Below are 15,933 nucleotides of genomic sequence, written 5' to 3'. Positions count from 1 at the left end.
TGCCAAGAAGGCTAACGGCATTTTGGGCTGTATAAGTAGGGGCATTGCCAGCAGATTGAGGGACTTGATCATTCCCCTCTATTCGGCATTGGTGAGGCCTCATCTGGAGTATTGTGTCCAGTTTTGGGCCCCACACTACAAGAAGGATGTGGAAAAATTGGAAAGAGTCCAGCGGAGGGCAACAAAAATTATTAGAGGGCTGGAGCACATGACTTATGAGGAGAGGCTGAGGAAACTGGGATTGTTTAGTCTGCAGAAGAGAAGAATGAGGGGGGATTTGATAGCTGCTTTCAACTACCTGAAAGGGGGTTCCAAAGAGGATGGATCTAGACTGTTCTCAGTGGTACCTGATGACAGAACAAGGAGTAATGGTCTCAAGTTGCAGTTGGGGAGGTTTAGGTTGGATATTAGGAAAAACTTTTTCACTAGGAGGGTGGTGAAGCACTGGAATGGGTTACCTAGGGAGGTATCTCCTTCCTTAGAGGTTTTTAAGGTCAGGCTTGACAAAGCCCTGGCTGGGATGATTTAGCTGGGGATTGGTCCTGCTTTGAGCAGGGGGTTGGACTAGATGACCTCCTGAGGTCCCTTCCAACCCTGATATTCTATGGTTCTATGATTCTGGCGGCAATTTAAAGGGCCTGGGGCTCCAGCCACTGCTGGGAGTCCGAGGCCCTTTAAATTGCCGCCAGGGGAAGCCGATCCTCCCCGGTATGGCGCACCAGCTCTTGCGTACTGGCTTACTTTCACCTCTGGATGAAACCCAACATGAGTAAGGATAATAGAATCTGATTTATAGGGATTAATAATATACTGGAGACAACTGTCACATTAGTTGTAATGTGGAAAATGATCTTTAAACCTAAAGATGACAACACTTATATGAAATATGACCAGCGTAGCTATGCATCAGTGCTGACTTTAAAGGTTTTATGCAGAAGAGGTAATTTTTAAATAGCGCGATTACACTAATTGACTTCTGTATATGTTTTAATTGGAATTTTAAGGATTTGATTACCCACCAGTAAGAAAAAAAGATTTGATTACTCATACGTGTTAGACTATTGTATACAATACATCTTAACATTGTAATTTTAGAAGTAAATTTAAAATGTTAAAATGAAATTAATTATCTCTTGTTCCACATCACCGCTATCAACAGCAGGTAACTAACAATGCTGGCTGCTCTTAGTAATAACAATATTATCTCTTAATATTCTATTAATGGAAAATTTATTGAATAAAATCCCTGCTGTGCCATTCTAAATTCTTACTGGGACCAAGAGAAATAATCCAGTTTTAACTGAGATTCAATTACTCTTTCTTTTCATTACATTAAACATTTAAGCTCCGTGAATATGAAGAGTGTGATGCTGCACTGGAACAGGACTGCCCAGAACTTTTAAGAAGTTTATTAAGAGATAAATATTTACAAACATTTCTGAGTAACTACTGATTTTTTTCTGTAGTATTATTCCTTCACAATGAGGCACTGTGTGTAATTTTAATCAATGTACATGTTTGCCTACTCACTCTGTTTTTGGAACTTCTTTTCTAAGCCAGTAGAAGTCAGACTGGGCCAGATATTTGCGGGTCTGCAATACGTTGCCAAAATAGTCATTTTCTGAAAACTTCATCTGTGTAAATAAATCATAACCATTAAACATGATCAACAGACACAAAGATGACATGAAAAGAATCAGAACTTTGACAGTAACGAGATAATAATAATGACTACAAATGATTTGGTTAAGGTAATGACATTATTCACATTACAACAGTTAGGATAAAGTCCACCCCATTACAGAAGGCTTCCCCAGAACCTCCACACTGTGGAATCTCTAGGGTCGCCCTGCATAAGGGAAGGGTCATGAGCAGAGCAGGTATATAGGAGGATCTCAACACTTTGCACATCACATTGGATGGCAGGATGGTCATATGGTAAAGACAATGAGGTGGGACTCAGGATGTTGGGGTTCAATTCCCTAACTCTGACACCAAACATTCTGGGTAACGTTAAGCAACACTATTTCATTAAGAGTTTTGTTTCAAAATATTTTCTGTGCCATTAGCTAACTGGTTTTGGATCCCTTATTTACCGTATATAGGTGTCAGTAAGAAATCTTTTTCTAAATAAACCAAATACTCATACCATTTTTAAAACTAGGGGGCTTTAAATATTTTTATTATTTTCTTCTATCAATTATTGCCATAATCAAATGTTATACCCAGATATCTACTATACCATGGGAGGCTTAAGTGTTTTTCAGTATCTAGCCATACAAATTTGGGTATAAGATAATGTTAAAAATTGCCGGGACAAAGCAGAATTACATTTAATCCAGGTCTAGGGCACACACAAAGAGTTAATAAGCCTGACAACTGATGAGTACAAGCTAAGCCTAAGCATGCATTTAAACATGAGAAGTTTATGAGCAAAAATTGATCTTCCCTGGGAGTTTTAATAATTGACATCCGTTATTTATTTATTTTTCAAATTACAACCGAAGGACTAATAAATGTTTTATCACAACAGTGGAGACAGGTACAAACTATGATTGTTTACATTGGCTAGCTCAGAGGATTGATAATTGGATACAAGGGATTTCACCTGTGGGTCACTGGTTCAAATCCAGGCTGTGCTGTCAGTGACTGTAGGTCATTATGATCTGATTGCTATTTAGTGGCTTATGTGAAATCAATCAGTTGCTCAGAACAATTTCTAGAGCACAAATATCTACTTCCTATAAATCACCATAATAGGTCAATCAGTAGGGGGTTCTCTATATTAGTGCTTAAAATGAAAAACAACCACATTTACTGTTTTAGGTGAGTCATTTAATTCTGAATTAGAGAGGTGATAAGTCAGCATTAGATTCAGACTAGAGCTGTGTGAAATTAAATGTGTCAGAAGATTTCTAGGGAAATATCTGCCATATTGGTTAGTGCAATTTGCAGTCCCTAAAATTTCACTTCGAGAAAAAATGTTGATGATATGCTATGTACATGTTGGAAATGTGAAAAACATGCATTTCTACAGGTATTATTATGTAATGCCATTTTCACATGAAAACGGGCCCATTTTGCTTTAAAAAGTATGCAACAAAATGTTCAAAGAGAAGTGATGTTTGAGTAATTTTGCATTTCATTGCAAATATTTTGCACACCTCCCCCTCAAAGGAATCTAGCAGTGCTGCTCTACTATCACTCATGTTAGCAGCTTTTACAAATATGAGGGTTCACGTTGCCAGAAGTCTCTAATCTATTACCAAATTTCTCAAATATGACTAGCCATGCAAGAAAAAAAGGCTGTTAATATTACATAAAACCTGCTCATATCCCAATCATCCTTTCAAAAAATTCTCAACCTTGGGACAAAGTTACACTTCATTACCAACCTACTGTGTTGCATTTTTAGGGCCCAGACATACAAACATACTGCTTATGTCAGTGAGTCCATCACCTGAATGGCTTCTCCTCTATCCCATTAACACAGATGGTAAAGGTTCACAATATCTCCTCTCTACACTGTTTCCCTCGGCAGGGACCAGACTTGCTGAGTGTTTCCTTCTTAGAGTTCTGGGTGAACTACGCCATATTTAACAATGCCTTGTTTGGTTGGTTTTTGTGTGTGTACTATCGTCAGTTATACTGGAGCAATTTTTTGCAGTGCTACCATTGCAAAAGAGAGTCATGCCAGCATGTCGAGTAGCTTAGTTTGTCCATGCAAACAACCTGGTGATAAAGTAAATATTTCTCCCTTCTGTTATTTGATCTTGATGTAGATGTAAGTACTGTGGGTGGCTATTCCAGGTTTTCCTATAGCTGGAAACAACATGTTCTCCAGGAAGGATGGAAATACTTCCTTTCTCCCACCCTTTGTCAGTCTTGTCTACGGAGATTATCTTTTACTATGTGTTTGAACAGCGCCTAGCACAATAGGGCTGTAATGCTGTCTCTTATCGGGGGCTTCTAGGCGCAGTTATCAATAGGGGAAAACAACCCAAGCATTGAATAATAATTTGTAACATTTGGGGAGAAAACGTATTAGTTTGTTGAAGACGTTTATTTTGAGGGGAATGTTAGGGGGTTCTTTTGTTTTATTATTAAATACAAAATTTGTGCTGGAATATTTTTATCTTGAAAAGAATACTTTGAATGTATTAAAACTGCCCCGCCATATTTTACAGTTAATAGGCCTGGTCCAGCCTCTTGCAGACAGAGGTGGAAACAAGGAATATCTCTGTTGAAAATCAAGAAAGCTACCCTGGCATCAATCTGGTGCAAGTTAGAGGAGAATCAACCCCAATATTCAGACTGTCATAAGTCCAGATCTTTCAGTCCTCATGATGGCATGACTCCTATTTAAATCAATGTGGATTCTTCTTGTATGAAGACTGCTGGACTGGACACATATAAATTAGATTTGGAAAAGATCTATTAGATTACTTAGTCCACCCCCCTACCACGGCAGGACTGTTTCCGAAGATGTATTTTCTATTGCTTTATCTTGTTTGCTTTTAAATCTCTTACCATGAGGTTTAATAGCATCTGGTCGATACAATGTAAAAACATTAATAAAAGAAGTGACTTGTTTTCATTTTTCAGTCTATTTTAACTCATCACAGACAGGACAGTCCCCTCAGTGATGACAAAGCCAGTATTTTACACTGGAACTTTATTTCAATGCAATATTTGGCACTTAACAAGTCTGCTGCAAGCTCTAGAGACTGATTCTAGCAACCATCAATTTATTCTAATGATAATTCTGGAAAAATGACTCATGATGGCTATGGCTGGCCACACCGAACATTAAATCACCCCCTTGTGTCTGTGCATAATGTAGCTGGTATCCTCAGCTCCCATGCCTCCTGTCGGCCATCTGCCTCTAGCTGGGTCTTCTGTGGCTCAGCCCTCCAGCAAAGTCACAAAATTCAAACCACTTCCAGGATAACAGAAAGGTCCAAATGAAAATCCAAACAAAATGAATAATTTTTCAGCCATGGTGGGCTACTGAAGTCTACTATTTCTACTATATCAGGTCTTCCTCCCACAGGAACCTACTGTGCTCCCTGGGGGTTTCTCCCTGTAGGAGAATCCCGCCTCCTCTACGGTCTCTCTCTTTTCCAGGACCCACCACAGGGATAAATTCTTCCTCACACTGCCTAACTCAAGCCCTTCCCAGGGAGGGGGGAGGGAAAACTTCCCTATCTCCTCTCTCCTGGGTCTTCGCTATGTGTGGAGCATGACTTGTTAGGGTTCTTTCCCCTGCCTTGATTGTGATGGGGATTAAGCAGCATCACAATAATCAATCTGTTGTATTGGCCAAGTTATACATAATACACAATGTTATTGTAAAACAAATATTCCAATGGGCATGTTGTAAAAAGAGTCTCCCTAGCTTGGTTGAGGCCCCTTGCCACACCCAGTTACCATCACAGGCTCGGCCCAATCCCAGGCCCCAACCTCTTAGTCCTTGCAGTGGGCCCCACCATTGTGGGCCTGCTTACTTTATTTAGGGGAACGGGAAAAGCAGAAGTTCAGAATCAGAGAACAAGCCCCTCCTGGGGTTAGCAAAAAGGTCAGTGGTACCACCTTCCTACAGTGGTGCCTGGGTAGCAGCTTTACTGGAGTCATTACGGCCAGGCAGGCAGCCACTTCAGTCTCTCCCTATTGGGCTTGCCACTAGGGTTCAATGGATCCTCGCAGAGCTGGGGGATCTCTGGCATGGGGGGATTCCTCCTACTGCTTCAGCAGCCACTCCCTTCTCATGGCTTCCCCCTTGTTGACTGCAGCTTCCTCCTTTTATAGCCCTCCTCGCTACCATGCATGAATGTCAGGACCAGAGAAGCAGGGCTACCTTAGCGCACACAACCTCCCCATATCCTTCCCTGTCAGCATGGGGTTTATCCACCCCATCACAATGCTCAATTCTTTCCTTTGTGATTAAGCTAAGTTGGCACCGAGACCGGGCGTTTAACTTTATTGTTCTTTTAAGATTTCAGTCTTGAGAGTGTGCTCAATTCAGAATCATAATGGAATGGGGCAAATCAAGCAGAAGGCCACAAGCAAAGTGTGCCATGCAAGGGAAAAAATGTAAGTGTTTTCTGGCACCACCACCTTTATTTAAAAATGATGTAACTGTTTTGATTTTCGATGGCTGAAAGGAAAAGACCAAAAAACAGTTGTGACATACTGTAAAGGAAGAAAACTATATACTGTACACTTACTGTTTTGATGTCTTCATTAATATACGTGTCATTCATTATAAACTCAGGGTAGCCCACTTTTGCCAAAACCGCTTTTGCCTTTGAAAGAAAAAAAATTGGATGGTTTAAGCATTTAAAAATGCATTTCTTCCCTCATTGAAAGGACCGCACAGTACTATACATCTCAAATGGCACCCGAATTTCACCTTAAACAGCTTGCTTAGGTGCAACAAATCAGTTTTAGTTTATAACACTGAGGGCCACATTGAGCTGTCAGTTTACATAGTAGCTCCACCGACTCCTGTAGAGTTACTACAGAATTACAAGTGTGCTTGAGCACATAATCTGGTCCTAAGAGTTGAACCCCACTAAGAATTGCAAGCAAAGTTAATCTAATGGTCACAACTTATATCTTTTTAGTGTTTTAACATCCTATGAGCTGTATAGCTACTATAGGACAGATGAAGCAAGCCCAGTTATTCAGATGTATGCGGGCCATGGATATGAATAGGTCAGAACCTCAGCTGGGATAAACACAGCATAGTTCCACTGACATCAAATAGGTCTCACCAGACAAGGATGTGGCTACGGTTTTCTGACGGAGAATGTGGTTTCTTCAGTTCATGCTGTTGAACTGTTTTGCTCATCTACCTGAGCTGTCTAATTAAAGTCTTTCCACTCCACCTCTGTTTTAACAGACTCCATTTCTTAAAATACTTGTTCCCAATAATAGCACAGAATCCTGTGTGTTCCTATGCTCAATACAAAGGCGATAGGAACATTAAAATAATGCAATTCACATTTTTACATTAACTTGGATTTATTCTGTTTCACATTTGTGAGAATTTGCCTTAGTGTTTATATACAGTACATCTTCTATATATATATGTATACACACACAAAAAACATATTTATGTATGCACACACAGACACACACATACATATATATATATATACACATTTTCAGCCAGGGTAACTGTTATGCCTGCACTTACGTTTCATAAAATCATGATACAAATTGGAAACAATTACATAAACTAACTTTATAATACATTTGTGGATTGCACCCCAAGGACATCCATCCATAGTTACTATGGAAACAATTTATTTCCTAGAGCAAAAGCAGAGAGAGAGAGAGAGAGAGAGAGAGAGAAAGTCTAAAAGATGAGGGGGGAAACCAAACAAAATAAGACACATGCATGGAATAAGCTAAAAGGGATAGAGTGGGATGGTATAAAATGTATATTTCCATGTTGTTTAGGAAGACAGATATCAATTTACCTTTTAGGACTATAGGACTTTTCCTTAAAACTTTCCTCTAGTAATGTGATCCTTTCAACACAAAAATCTGAGACCATGTGGAGGCTGAAAGAGGAGAACCCTAATGAACTACATGGCCCTTTCAAAATAAACCATCTTCAGCATATAGGCTCCAATCCTGCATGCTGATCTGTGTGAGAGTACCCCTGCACCCATATGGAGCCCCTTGACTGCAGTGGTTGCCTAGATTGAGTGATTTATTTTACCTTCCTCTGCAGCATGGGGCATGGGGTCACTTGCAGGTTTAAACTAGTGTAAATGGTGAGTTCTCTGTAACTTTAAGTCTTTAAATCATGATTTGAGGACTTCAGTATCTCAGCTAGAGGTTAGGGGTCTATTACGGAAGGGGAGTGGGTGAGGTTCGGTGGCCTGCAATGTGCAGGAGGTCAGACTAGATTATCATGATGGTCTCTTATGGCCTTAAAATCTGTGTGTCTATGTGATGGGGAGAAGCAATGCTACAATGTTTTCCCCCCAACATCCTTTTTTTCACTTCCCTCATTTTCAAAAAAACAGGATCTTTGTCTCTTGAGAGTTAATCTGTTCCTAGGGCTTATTTCCCAGTTGAAGTTATTGTCTTCTACTAGTGACATCACAATTAATTGTTGTAGAGATAATTAAGATGTCACAAACAGAAGATTACGACTTCAGGTTAGAAATTAACAGCAGGAACAGATGAACTCTTCAGCAAGAAGGATCCCATTGTCATACAAATATCCCCAGTGACAGAAAAACAATAGAAGACAAATGCTCTACAGGAAATATGAAATGAGCCAAATTACTTGTAAAATAGAATGTTTTCTTAGTTTTTCATGAGGCACAGCAGGTACTGAAGATTTTTTTTAAAAAAATGCTTGAGAAAACAGGAAAGAACCAGAATTCAGCTGTAGACAGCATCTATTTTTTGCCCTGCTTATGCTGTTTTGTCCAGCTTATGCTGTTTTGTCCAGTTGACTGAACTTTTGTGATGGATTGGAAAACTTCAGTACATTACTTTAGGGTTTTCAATGCTATTTGCTACTATATCAGTCTCAAGAAAGCAAGTAGGAAAACTCATCAGTTTTAATTTCCACTAAGTTGCCTGCTTAAATGAGTTAGGTTAGTCTCAAATGTCTTGCATGTATTCCAAAGTAATCATTTTAATCACTTAATTAAGCAATCTTTGTGTTGCATCTGCATAATTGAGCCCTTAACATTTTTGATTAAACCAACAAAAGAAACAAAATAATTTATAATAGCTGATGAACAATTGCCCTTTTCAAAACAATTCAAAGAATCAATGTGGATTAACTGCTCCAATACTGCGTTGACTTTGAAAGCTGCAATCAGCACAAAATGTGGATCAAAAACATTGTTAAATATATTTAGGCAAATAACAAAAAGTACACTAAATGATAGTATCCCTTAAAAACACTGGCATTTTTCAGACTACCTTCCAGAGCCTTCGCAGCTGTAAACCTCACAGAATTCTGAAACCATTTTAGGCCCAGCAATCTCAGTGAGCAGGTCAATCAAGCATAGTCGTCACGCTGAGAGGAGCAAAGGTGGACCTTAGCCTCAAACCAGAGGTGTTAATGGTCTGATCTTGACAAGTGCATACTGCTCTCCTCCCTGCCCCACTCAGAGATTTTGATTTCACCTTGAAGAGTTCATCTGCATAGACATTAAAATCTTTCAGAACCATAAAACTTTTCTGACCTAGAACTCTGTCCATTCAGCCAAGGAAGCTGAGGTATAGGAGGACAGCCTGTACAACCCTGTTATTCTCATTTTAAACCTATTCCATTAGTCACACACAAGGTGGACTCTCAAACCCATCCATTTTTGGAGCGAGAAACATCCTACATTTAAGGGCAGATGGAACAAGTTCAGCCATGCCACCTCCCCATGGCTGAGGCTGAACAAAATGCCCTTCAAGATATATCTTGGCTACAGAGTCCTTTCCTCCAACATCCTTTCCCAAAGAAACCCAGCTGTGGCCCAATGGCCACTTTCAACTCATTCTCTTCCATACCAAATCATTTGGGATTCGAGGCTGCTAGCTTAGTTTATACGCTGGATTGTAGGTCAAGTGTGGCTGAAAAAACCACCAATTACTGTTGAATGGCAGCCTGGCACTTTGTGGGAGAAAAAAGGACAGTTTAGAGCTATCACTTTTTCCCTCTAAGCCTCATCCCCTCTACCCCAAAGATCCCTTATTATCACCTCTTAACATTTCCCTCTTTTTGTATGTGTTTCAGTGGTGAGATGCCAGTTGTGCACCATTGATAGATATTTGGTTCATGTCTGTGATACTATCAAAATGGCCAATCAAGAGTGAGGCTTTGGACAATCTGCTTCCTAATAGCAAGTTTAACAACTGATTTAAATATCACTGACAGCCAATTGTTATTTACCATTTATTTCATATTGCAGTATATGTATTGTGTGTGCGCGTGGGAGAGAGAGAGAGGGAAGGAGAGAGAAAGAGAAAAAAAAATCCTGGCTAAACTGATATCAGTGTAAGATTTGCTATTGACTTCACCCGTAATTTTTTCCCCATTTCTATTCATTCCAAGTGTATTGCAAACCAGATGGCTGTAGATGCAAAATGAAATTTAAAAAAAAATTAACTTGCCTTGGCTTGCCAGCCTAAGTCAAATGTTTGTGTTTCAGAGCAAGAGAACATCATTCTGTTCTATTCAGATTCTTCTACCATGCCTTGGTATCTGAGCATTACAAGTGACCCTCTCACTGATCATTTTAATTGCTGGGCCTGATTTTCATTTACACTAAGGTCCCTTTAAGCCCCCCTGGCAATGTAAAGGGTCATTAAAGTGGAAGTAAGTTACAGTTACCTTAAATTACACCCATCTATGTATATTTTTACTAGAGTATATTCATAGCTTAAACAAACTCCAAAGAAAGACTATCATGATTGTCAATGTGCTACATTATATCTCATTTTTATCATGATATAAAAGTACTTGGCTTCAAGCACTAACATATCCCTGTACATTGAAATAATACTGTATCTACTGTAAAAATGTTTTTGAAATACCTGCAAAAATTAAAATTCATGAGTATGAAAAAGCTTTTTTGTACCAACCTTAAGAAGATTATTTTTATTTTTGGAAAGTCTAAAAAATTAAAAATTAATACAATTATAGTTCACAGAAAAATTAGCATGAAATCTAGTTCGAAAGCTAGAATCGTTCATGGCAAATAATGTTCCATTTAATTACAAAGATTAATTCATCCTTTATGTACATGTCTGGTCTTTTCATTTTTCATTGAAAATATAGGATTCCAGTGCCATCTGGCAAAATTGCTGCACACATATCGCTGGCATATATTTTAGTTTTAAACACAGAAAAGAGGAAGAAAATAGGGTGATGGAAATTTGTAAAACGTAGTGAGGTACAAATATGGGGCTTGAACCAACTCCCAGAGACATCAGTAGACAGGCTCCTACTGACTTCACTGGAAGTTGGATTGGGCCCATCACAGTGATTTTGCCCCAGATCCCTAAGTGGCCCCCTCAAGGATTGAACTCACAACCCTGGGTTTAGCAGGCCAATGCTCAAACCACTGAGCTATCCCTCCCCCCAATGATGTATTTTATTTCCTCAGCTGGTGCAACATAAAACGATTCGTGAACAGCAAACTCTACAATCAAAAGTGAAGTGGACACTCAAACACAAACCCTTTTATTGCTTGGTCTAAAGCGCTAAATGAAGTTATCAAGAGTGCTTGATCTGTGCAGAGCACACTACAGAACACAGCTAGTCATCAAACTGCTGTGCATGTGGCTGTTTTTAAACATTGGTTTTAACTGTTGGTCTTTTTATATTTGTAATGATTAAAAATGAATACAATTAACTTAACTATGAAACTTAATTTATCAAAATTCCAGGGAACTGGAGCGTTGTTTAATAACCAATTTGCACACCACATCCAACTGGCCAACAGTAAGTCAAGCTATTATTTTCCTATTTCAGTAGTTGTTTTATGTGTTCTAACTTAATGTGGTTATTATTGCTTCCTTCTTGCTACAGCCTGAGTTCAACAACAGAAAAATACCAGGTGACGTGACTAATCACAACTCAGCAACACAGCACAAATATCAAATATCTGGTGTATGTGTATATATATCTCCTCACTATATGTTCCATTCTATGCATCCAATGAAGTGGGCTGTAGCCCACAAAAGCTTATGCTCGAATATCTCTAAGGTGTCACACGTACTCCTGTTCTTTTTGCGGATACAGACTAACACGGCTGCTACTCTGAAACCTGGTGTATAATAGAGTAGCACACGGCTGCTACTCTGAAACCTGGTGCATAATAGTCACAATGACCTGTTTTCAATCAACTCAGAAAGTAGAGAAAACTTTGTATTTGGTGTATTTGGCAAATGTCAGTCTGCTCATGGACATCCCAGGAGCAGGAAAAAAAGACAGGGGGAATTTGCCAAATAAATTGTTTGTTGGCAATTATTCACTGAGTTCTAATACAATAGGGGTGATATTAACAGTATTATTTCACTTTTATTATATCGCCACTCCAAGAAGTTGAAACTTCAGTAGGACCTTGCAGCATGGAGATGTCAGCACATCAGTCTGCATGACTGAGACACTCTTTTCTGTTATAAATCCCTGCCAATGCATTCTGGTCTTGTATGCTTTGAAGACAAAAATCTTCACGGCTGGTTCAAGCAAAGCGGGCCCTTCCTCAAACCCATGATTCACCTCTGGGGCTGCAAGGCCCAAGATTCAGGGCAAAATCCTGACCCCATTAAAGTCAAAGGCAAAGTTCACATTGATTTCAATAGAACCAGAATTTCACCCTCTGTGTGTAACATTAACCTAACCTCCCACCCATTTCTTTTCAAAACTCCTATGACATGCAAGAGAGGAGACCCACGCCCTTCCTGGCTTGTGAAAGAGTCATGAACAACTGGTACCACTCCTGACTAAAACAGTCAACACTTCATTCAGAGAAGGAATCTTCGCTTTCTCCTTCAAACACACAGTAGTCCAACAAACACTAAAGAAAACCACCCTGGACACTTCCATTCTAGCCAACCACCAATAAGCAGGGATGGGAACTGGCACCTCCACCACTAGACCCCTCACTTGTGGAGTTCCACAAAAATCAATTCTCTCTTCAGTGCTTTTCAACATCTACATGCAACCACTAGGTGAACTGGTCAAGCAACATGAACTTAAGTTTGAGCAATATGCAGATGATACACGGTTCTACCTATCCTTCACCATAAACAATCACACCGTTATTACAAAGGTGGCCTATTGCTTGGATGGGATCAGCTCTTGGATGAAGTTGAACCCAAGCAAGACAGAAGTGATGCTGGTGGGCCAAGGAAAGTACTTTAAAAAGATTGCAGCCATGGTGCAGTCTCCATCAGTTGCAGATATACACCCACAATTAGTGAATTCAGTCCGTAGGCTATGAGTACTCTTGGATTCCTCACTGATGCTGAGATCTCACATAGAAAGCATTACCTGAAGATGCTGCTATCATCTCCACCTAGCTCCTGGCAGAAGGAGACCTGGCCTCAGTTATTCAAGACTGTATCACCTCTCAGCTGGGTAACAGGTTCCTAAGCCTTAGGAAACTCCAGCACATCTCTTTAGCAACACAGACTACCATGCACATATCAAATCTGTCATCTGCTCTCTACACTGGCTTCCCATAGAATTTTGAATCAAGGTCAAGGTCTCAGTCCTTATCTTGAAAGCACTCCATGACCTGGGTCCAGGATATCTAAAAGACCATCTAAAGCTCCAGGACAAAGCCCATGGTCAGCAACACTACTCCTCTGGCACAATGGAACTATAAACAATAAGACCAAAAGCTCATCTGTGCTAGAGACAGAACTGTCTCTGGGCATGGTCCAAGAGTGTAGAATGAACTCCCCCAAGAACTATGGACCACCACTAACCTCAGCACCTTTCACACCAAGTGCAAGGTGCATTTCCTTGACCTTGCCTTCTCTTACATAAACACATAACAGGTAAATTAAAAAAAGTATACAGACAAAGATACCCCACTGCACATGCTTCTCCCTCTGAGGAGAGGATGAGAACACAAATAAAACTTGGCAGATGTGTAGTCATGTTGCTTCACGCACTACTGGAAAGTGCTCCAATACTATGATGATGAGCCCACAACAACAACGTGAATAGAATAGAATGTTCAGTTCTTTAGATGTCAGGCAGCACTGCACCAGAACTGTCATGTGAGTTTGTGAGCAATTAAACAGGAGGAGGAACCTGGGATATGTCCTAGCCACGGTAGCAATCAAAAAGAGAAATTCCCGTTCTCAGGGAGTTTACACTATCATCACCATATAACTCTCAATCAACAGCACTGCACACAGGGCCGTCCCTAGGGGAGTGCAGGGTCCGGGGCGGAAGTGACAGATCCGTCTCTTCCGGGACCCACCGTGCCGGCCATTCGCACCAGCCCTCGAAAGCGCGAGGCCCAGAGTGGGGAGGTCCAGGGAGCCTGCCTTAGCCCTGCTGTGCATCGCTGCCACCCCGGAGCCCCTCGAGGTAAGTGGTGCCAGGCCGGAGCCCACACCCCAAACCCCTCCTGCACCCCACACCCCAAACCCCTGCCTCAGCCCTATGTTATGGCCCTGCATACAATTTCTCCACCCAGATGTGGTCCTCGGGCCAAAAAGTTTGCCCACCCCGAGCTAAACTGTAGTTATATCAGAAGAGACATACTCCTGTGCATTTTACTCTATCTCCATTTCACATTTTTACCTATGCTTGTGATGCTACATCATGAGATTCAGTTACTTTATGTACAGACTTGTGTGGTGGAGGAGAGATGACAGATTACACGACTACACAGTATACATATTCACACAGAACTGGACTGTCAAATGTGAATATTCATGGCACTCAGAAAATATTCCTGATAACCTTTCATCTATGATTACACAGTATATATGGTTGGATCTATGCTTACTATATCCCTTGTAATTTTGAACTAAAGCAATAGGTTGATTCCAATGAACCAAATGCATTTTGGTATTTCATGCTCCATATCAACTCTGGCCTGAATCAAATCGAATAGTCCAAAGCTATCTATAAATGTATTAAGAGAGAACACAGTGAAACTAGTCATAAAGCCAGTGAAATGATCCAAGCCTTAAATCAGTTTATTCTTGGCCCAAATGCCAACTGACAGACATATTAAAAAGATTTAAAATACTGAATGGGAAGGAGCTCAAGTGTTTGTTTTGGAAACCAATGCAATAGATAAGCCGTGCTCTATGAGAATTTAAATAAAGCCAAGTCCACAGAAAGAGAGTCTCCTTGATGAAATAAAGCTTCAACCACATTCAGACTAAATCCAGTGGCAGACTACACTTTACCAATATGAAGTATTATTTTGGAAGTCAACAGTTGTTTTAGCTTTTCATTGGAGAGGTCTAAAAAGAGTCTTCAATCCCCAGTTAATGGTGAACAGTATAAAACCCAACACCAAGCAATACAAGCAATAAAAACATACAGATCAGATATTAACAAACAACTTTGTCCTATCTCTAGTCCCACTGATGCCAACGGTAAAACTCCCATTTACTTTGACGGGAGCAAAATGCACGATAATGCTGAATGCTTTGAAAAATCTTACCCTATGCCTGTATGCTAGGTCCTTTGTTTTATAATGTAGTTCTTATTAACCTCAGGGCTACAATAATTCTTCCACTTTTTCAGCTACATAAATGTGATTGGACTAAACCTATAGTTGCAGCTGTTACTGTTTCTTTTTAGGGAATGTATTACTATTTTAAAAGTGGTAGACTGGTAGCCCTATTTTATCCACAAGCACCTTGGCTTTTGCAAGATAGGTTCAGAGAAGGATGCACTAAGAGCCCAGTGAATGATTAATGATGCTCCTTTTAATCCAGGCAAAAAAAACCCCTCCATGACTAAATTCTTTTGTGTGTGTGTGTGTGTGTGTGTGTGTGTGTGTGTGTGTGTCTGTGTGTGTGTGTGTGTGTGTGTGTTTATTTAAAAAAAAAGTGCATCCTAATGAACTTAAAATAAAATGTAAACATTGAGCAAATTACCACTCTATTTTTCACATTTTACAGTTCATAAGTGAGGACACCCCAATCCATGAATAAAATCAAATGATTGATTGAGGTGGGATTGAAACATGTAGCAACAACTGCTGTTGGGGGGCAGTAAGGAAGGGTGTAGACCTCTGGGGAAATTCTGGAAGACATGTCTGACAGGCAAAATGCTGCAAGAACTCAGGGAATCCCATATGGAGCACAGATACCGTGCTACCCTTGGAAAGGGTGCAATGTCTGCTTCTGGCCAGTGAGAGGTAGATGGGGACATGGCCCTTCCTCCTCTCTGCCCTCACTGAAGATGGAGTAATT

At 40.2% G+C, this 15,933-nt stretch overlaps 1 protein-coding gene across 1 annotated transcript in view; it reads right to left on the bottom strand.

Moving 5' to 3' along the window:
* Positions 1-15,933, bottom strand: part of LOC113406061 (phosphate-regulating neutral endopeptidase PHEX) — a gene marked incomplete at its 5' end in the record, with an annotated part of 117,396 nt that overhangs the window by 28,688 nt on the left and 72,775 nt on the right. Inside the window, 2 exons of the mRNA XM_026648306.1 lie at positions 1,531-1,634; positions 6,228-6,305. Coding sequence (XP_026504091.1) covers positions 1,531-1,634; positions 6,228-6,305 — 182 coding nt within the window. The remainder of the gene's footprint in view (positions 1-1,530; positions 1,635-6,227; positions 6,306-15,933) is intronic.

The sequence above is a fragment of the Terrapene carolina genome, unplaced genomic scaffold (genome assembly GCF_002925995.2).
Source record: "Terrapene carolina triunguis isolate 2854851 unplaced genomic scaffold, T_m_triunguis-2.0 Scaffold22, whole genome shotgun sequence".
Lineage (NCBI taxonomy): Eukaryota > Metazoa > Chordata > Testudines > Emydidae > Terrapene > Terrapene triunguis.
This window is presented reverse-complemented; position numbering and strand designations above follow the sequence as displayed.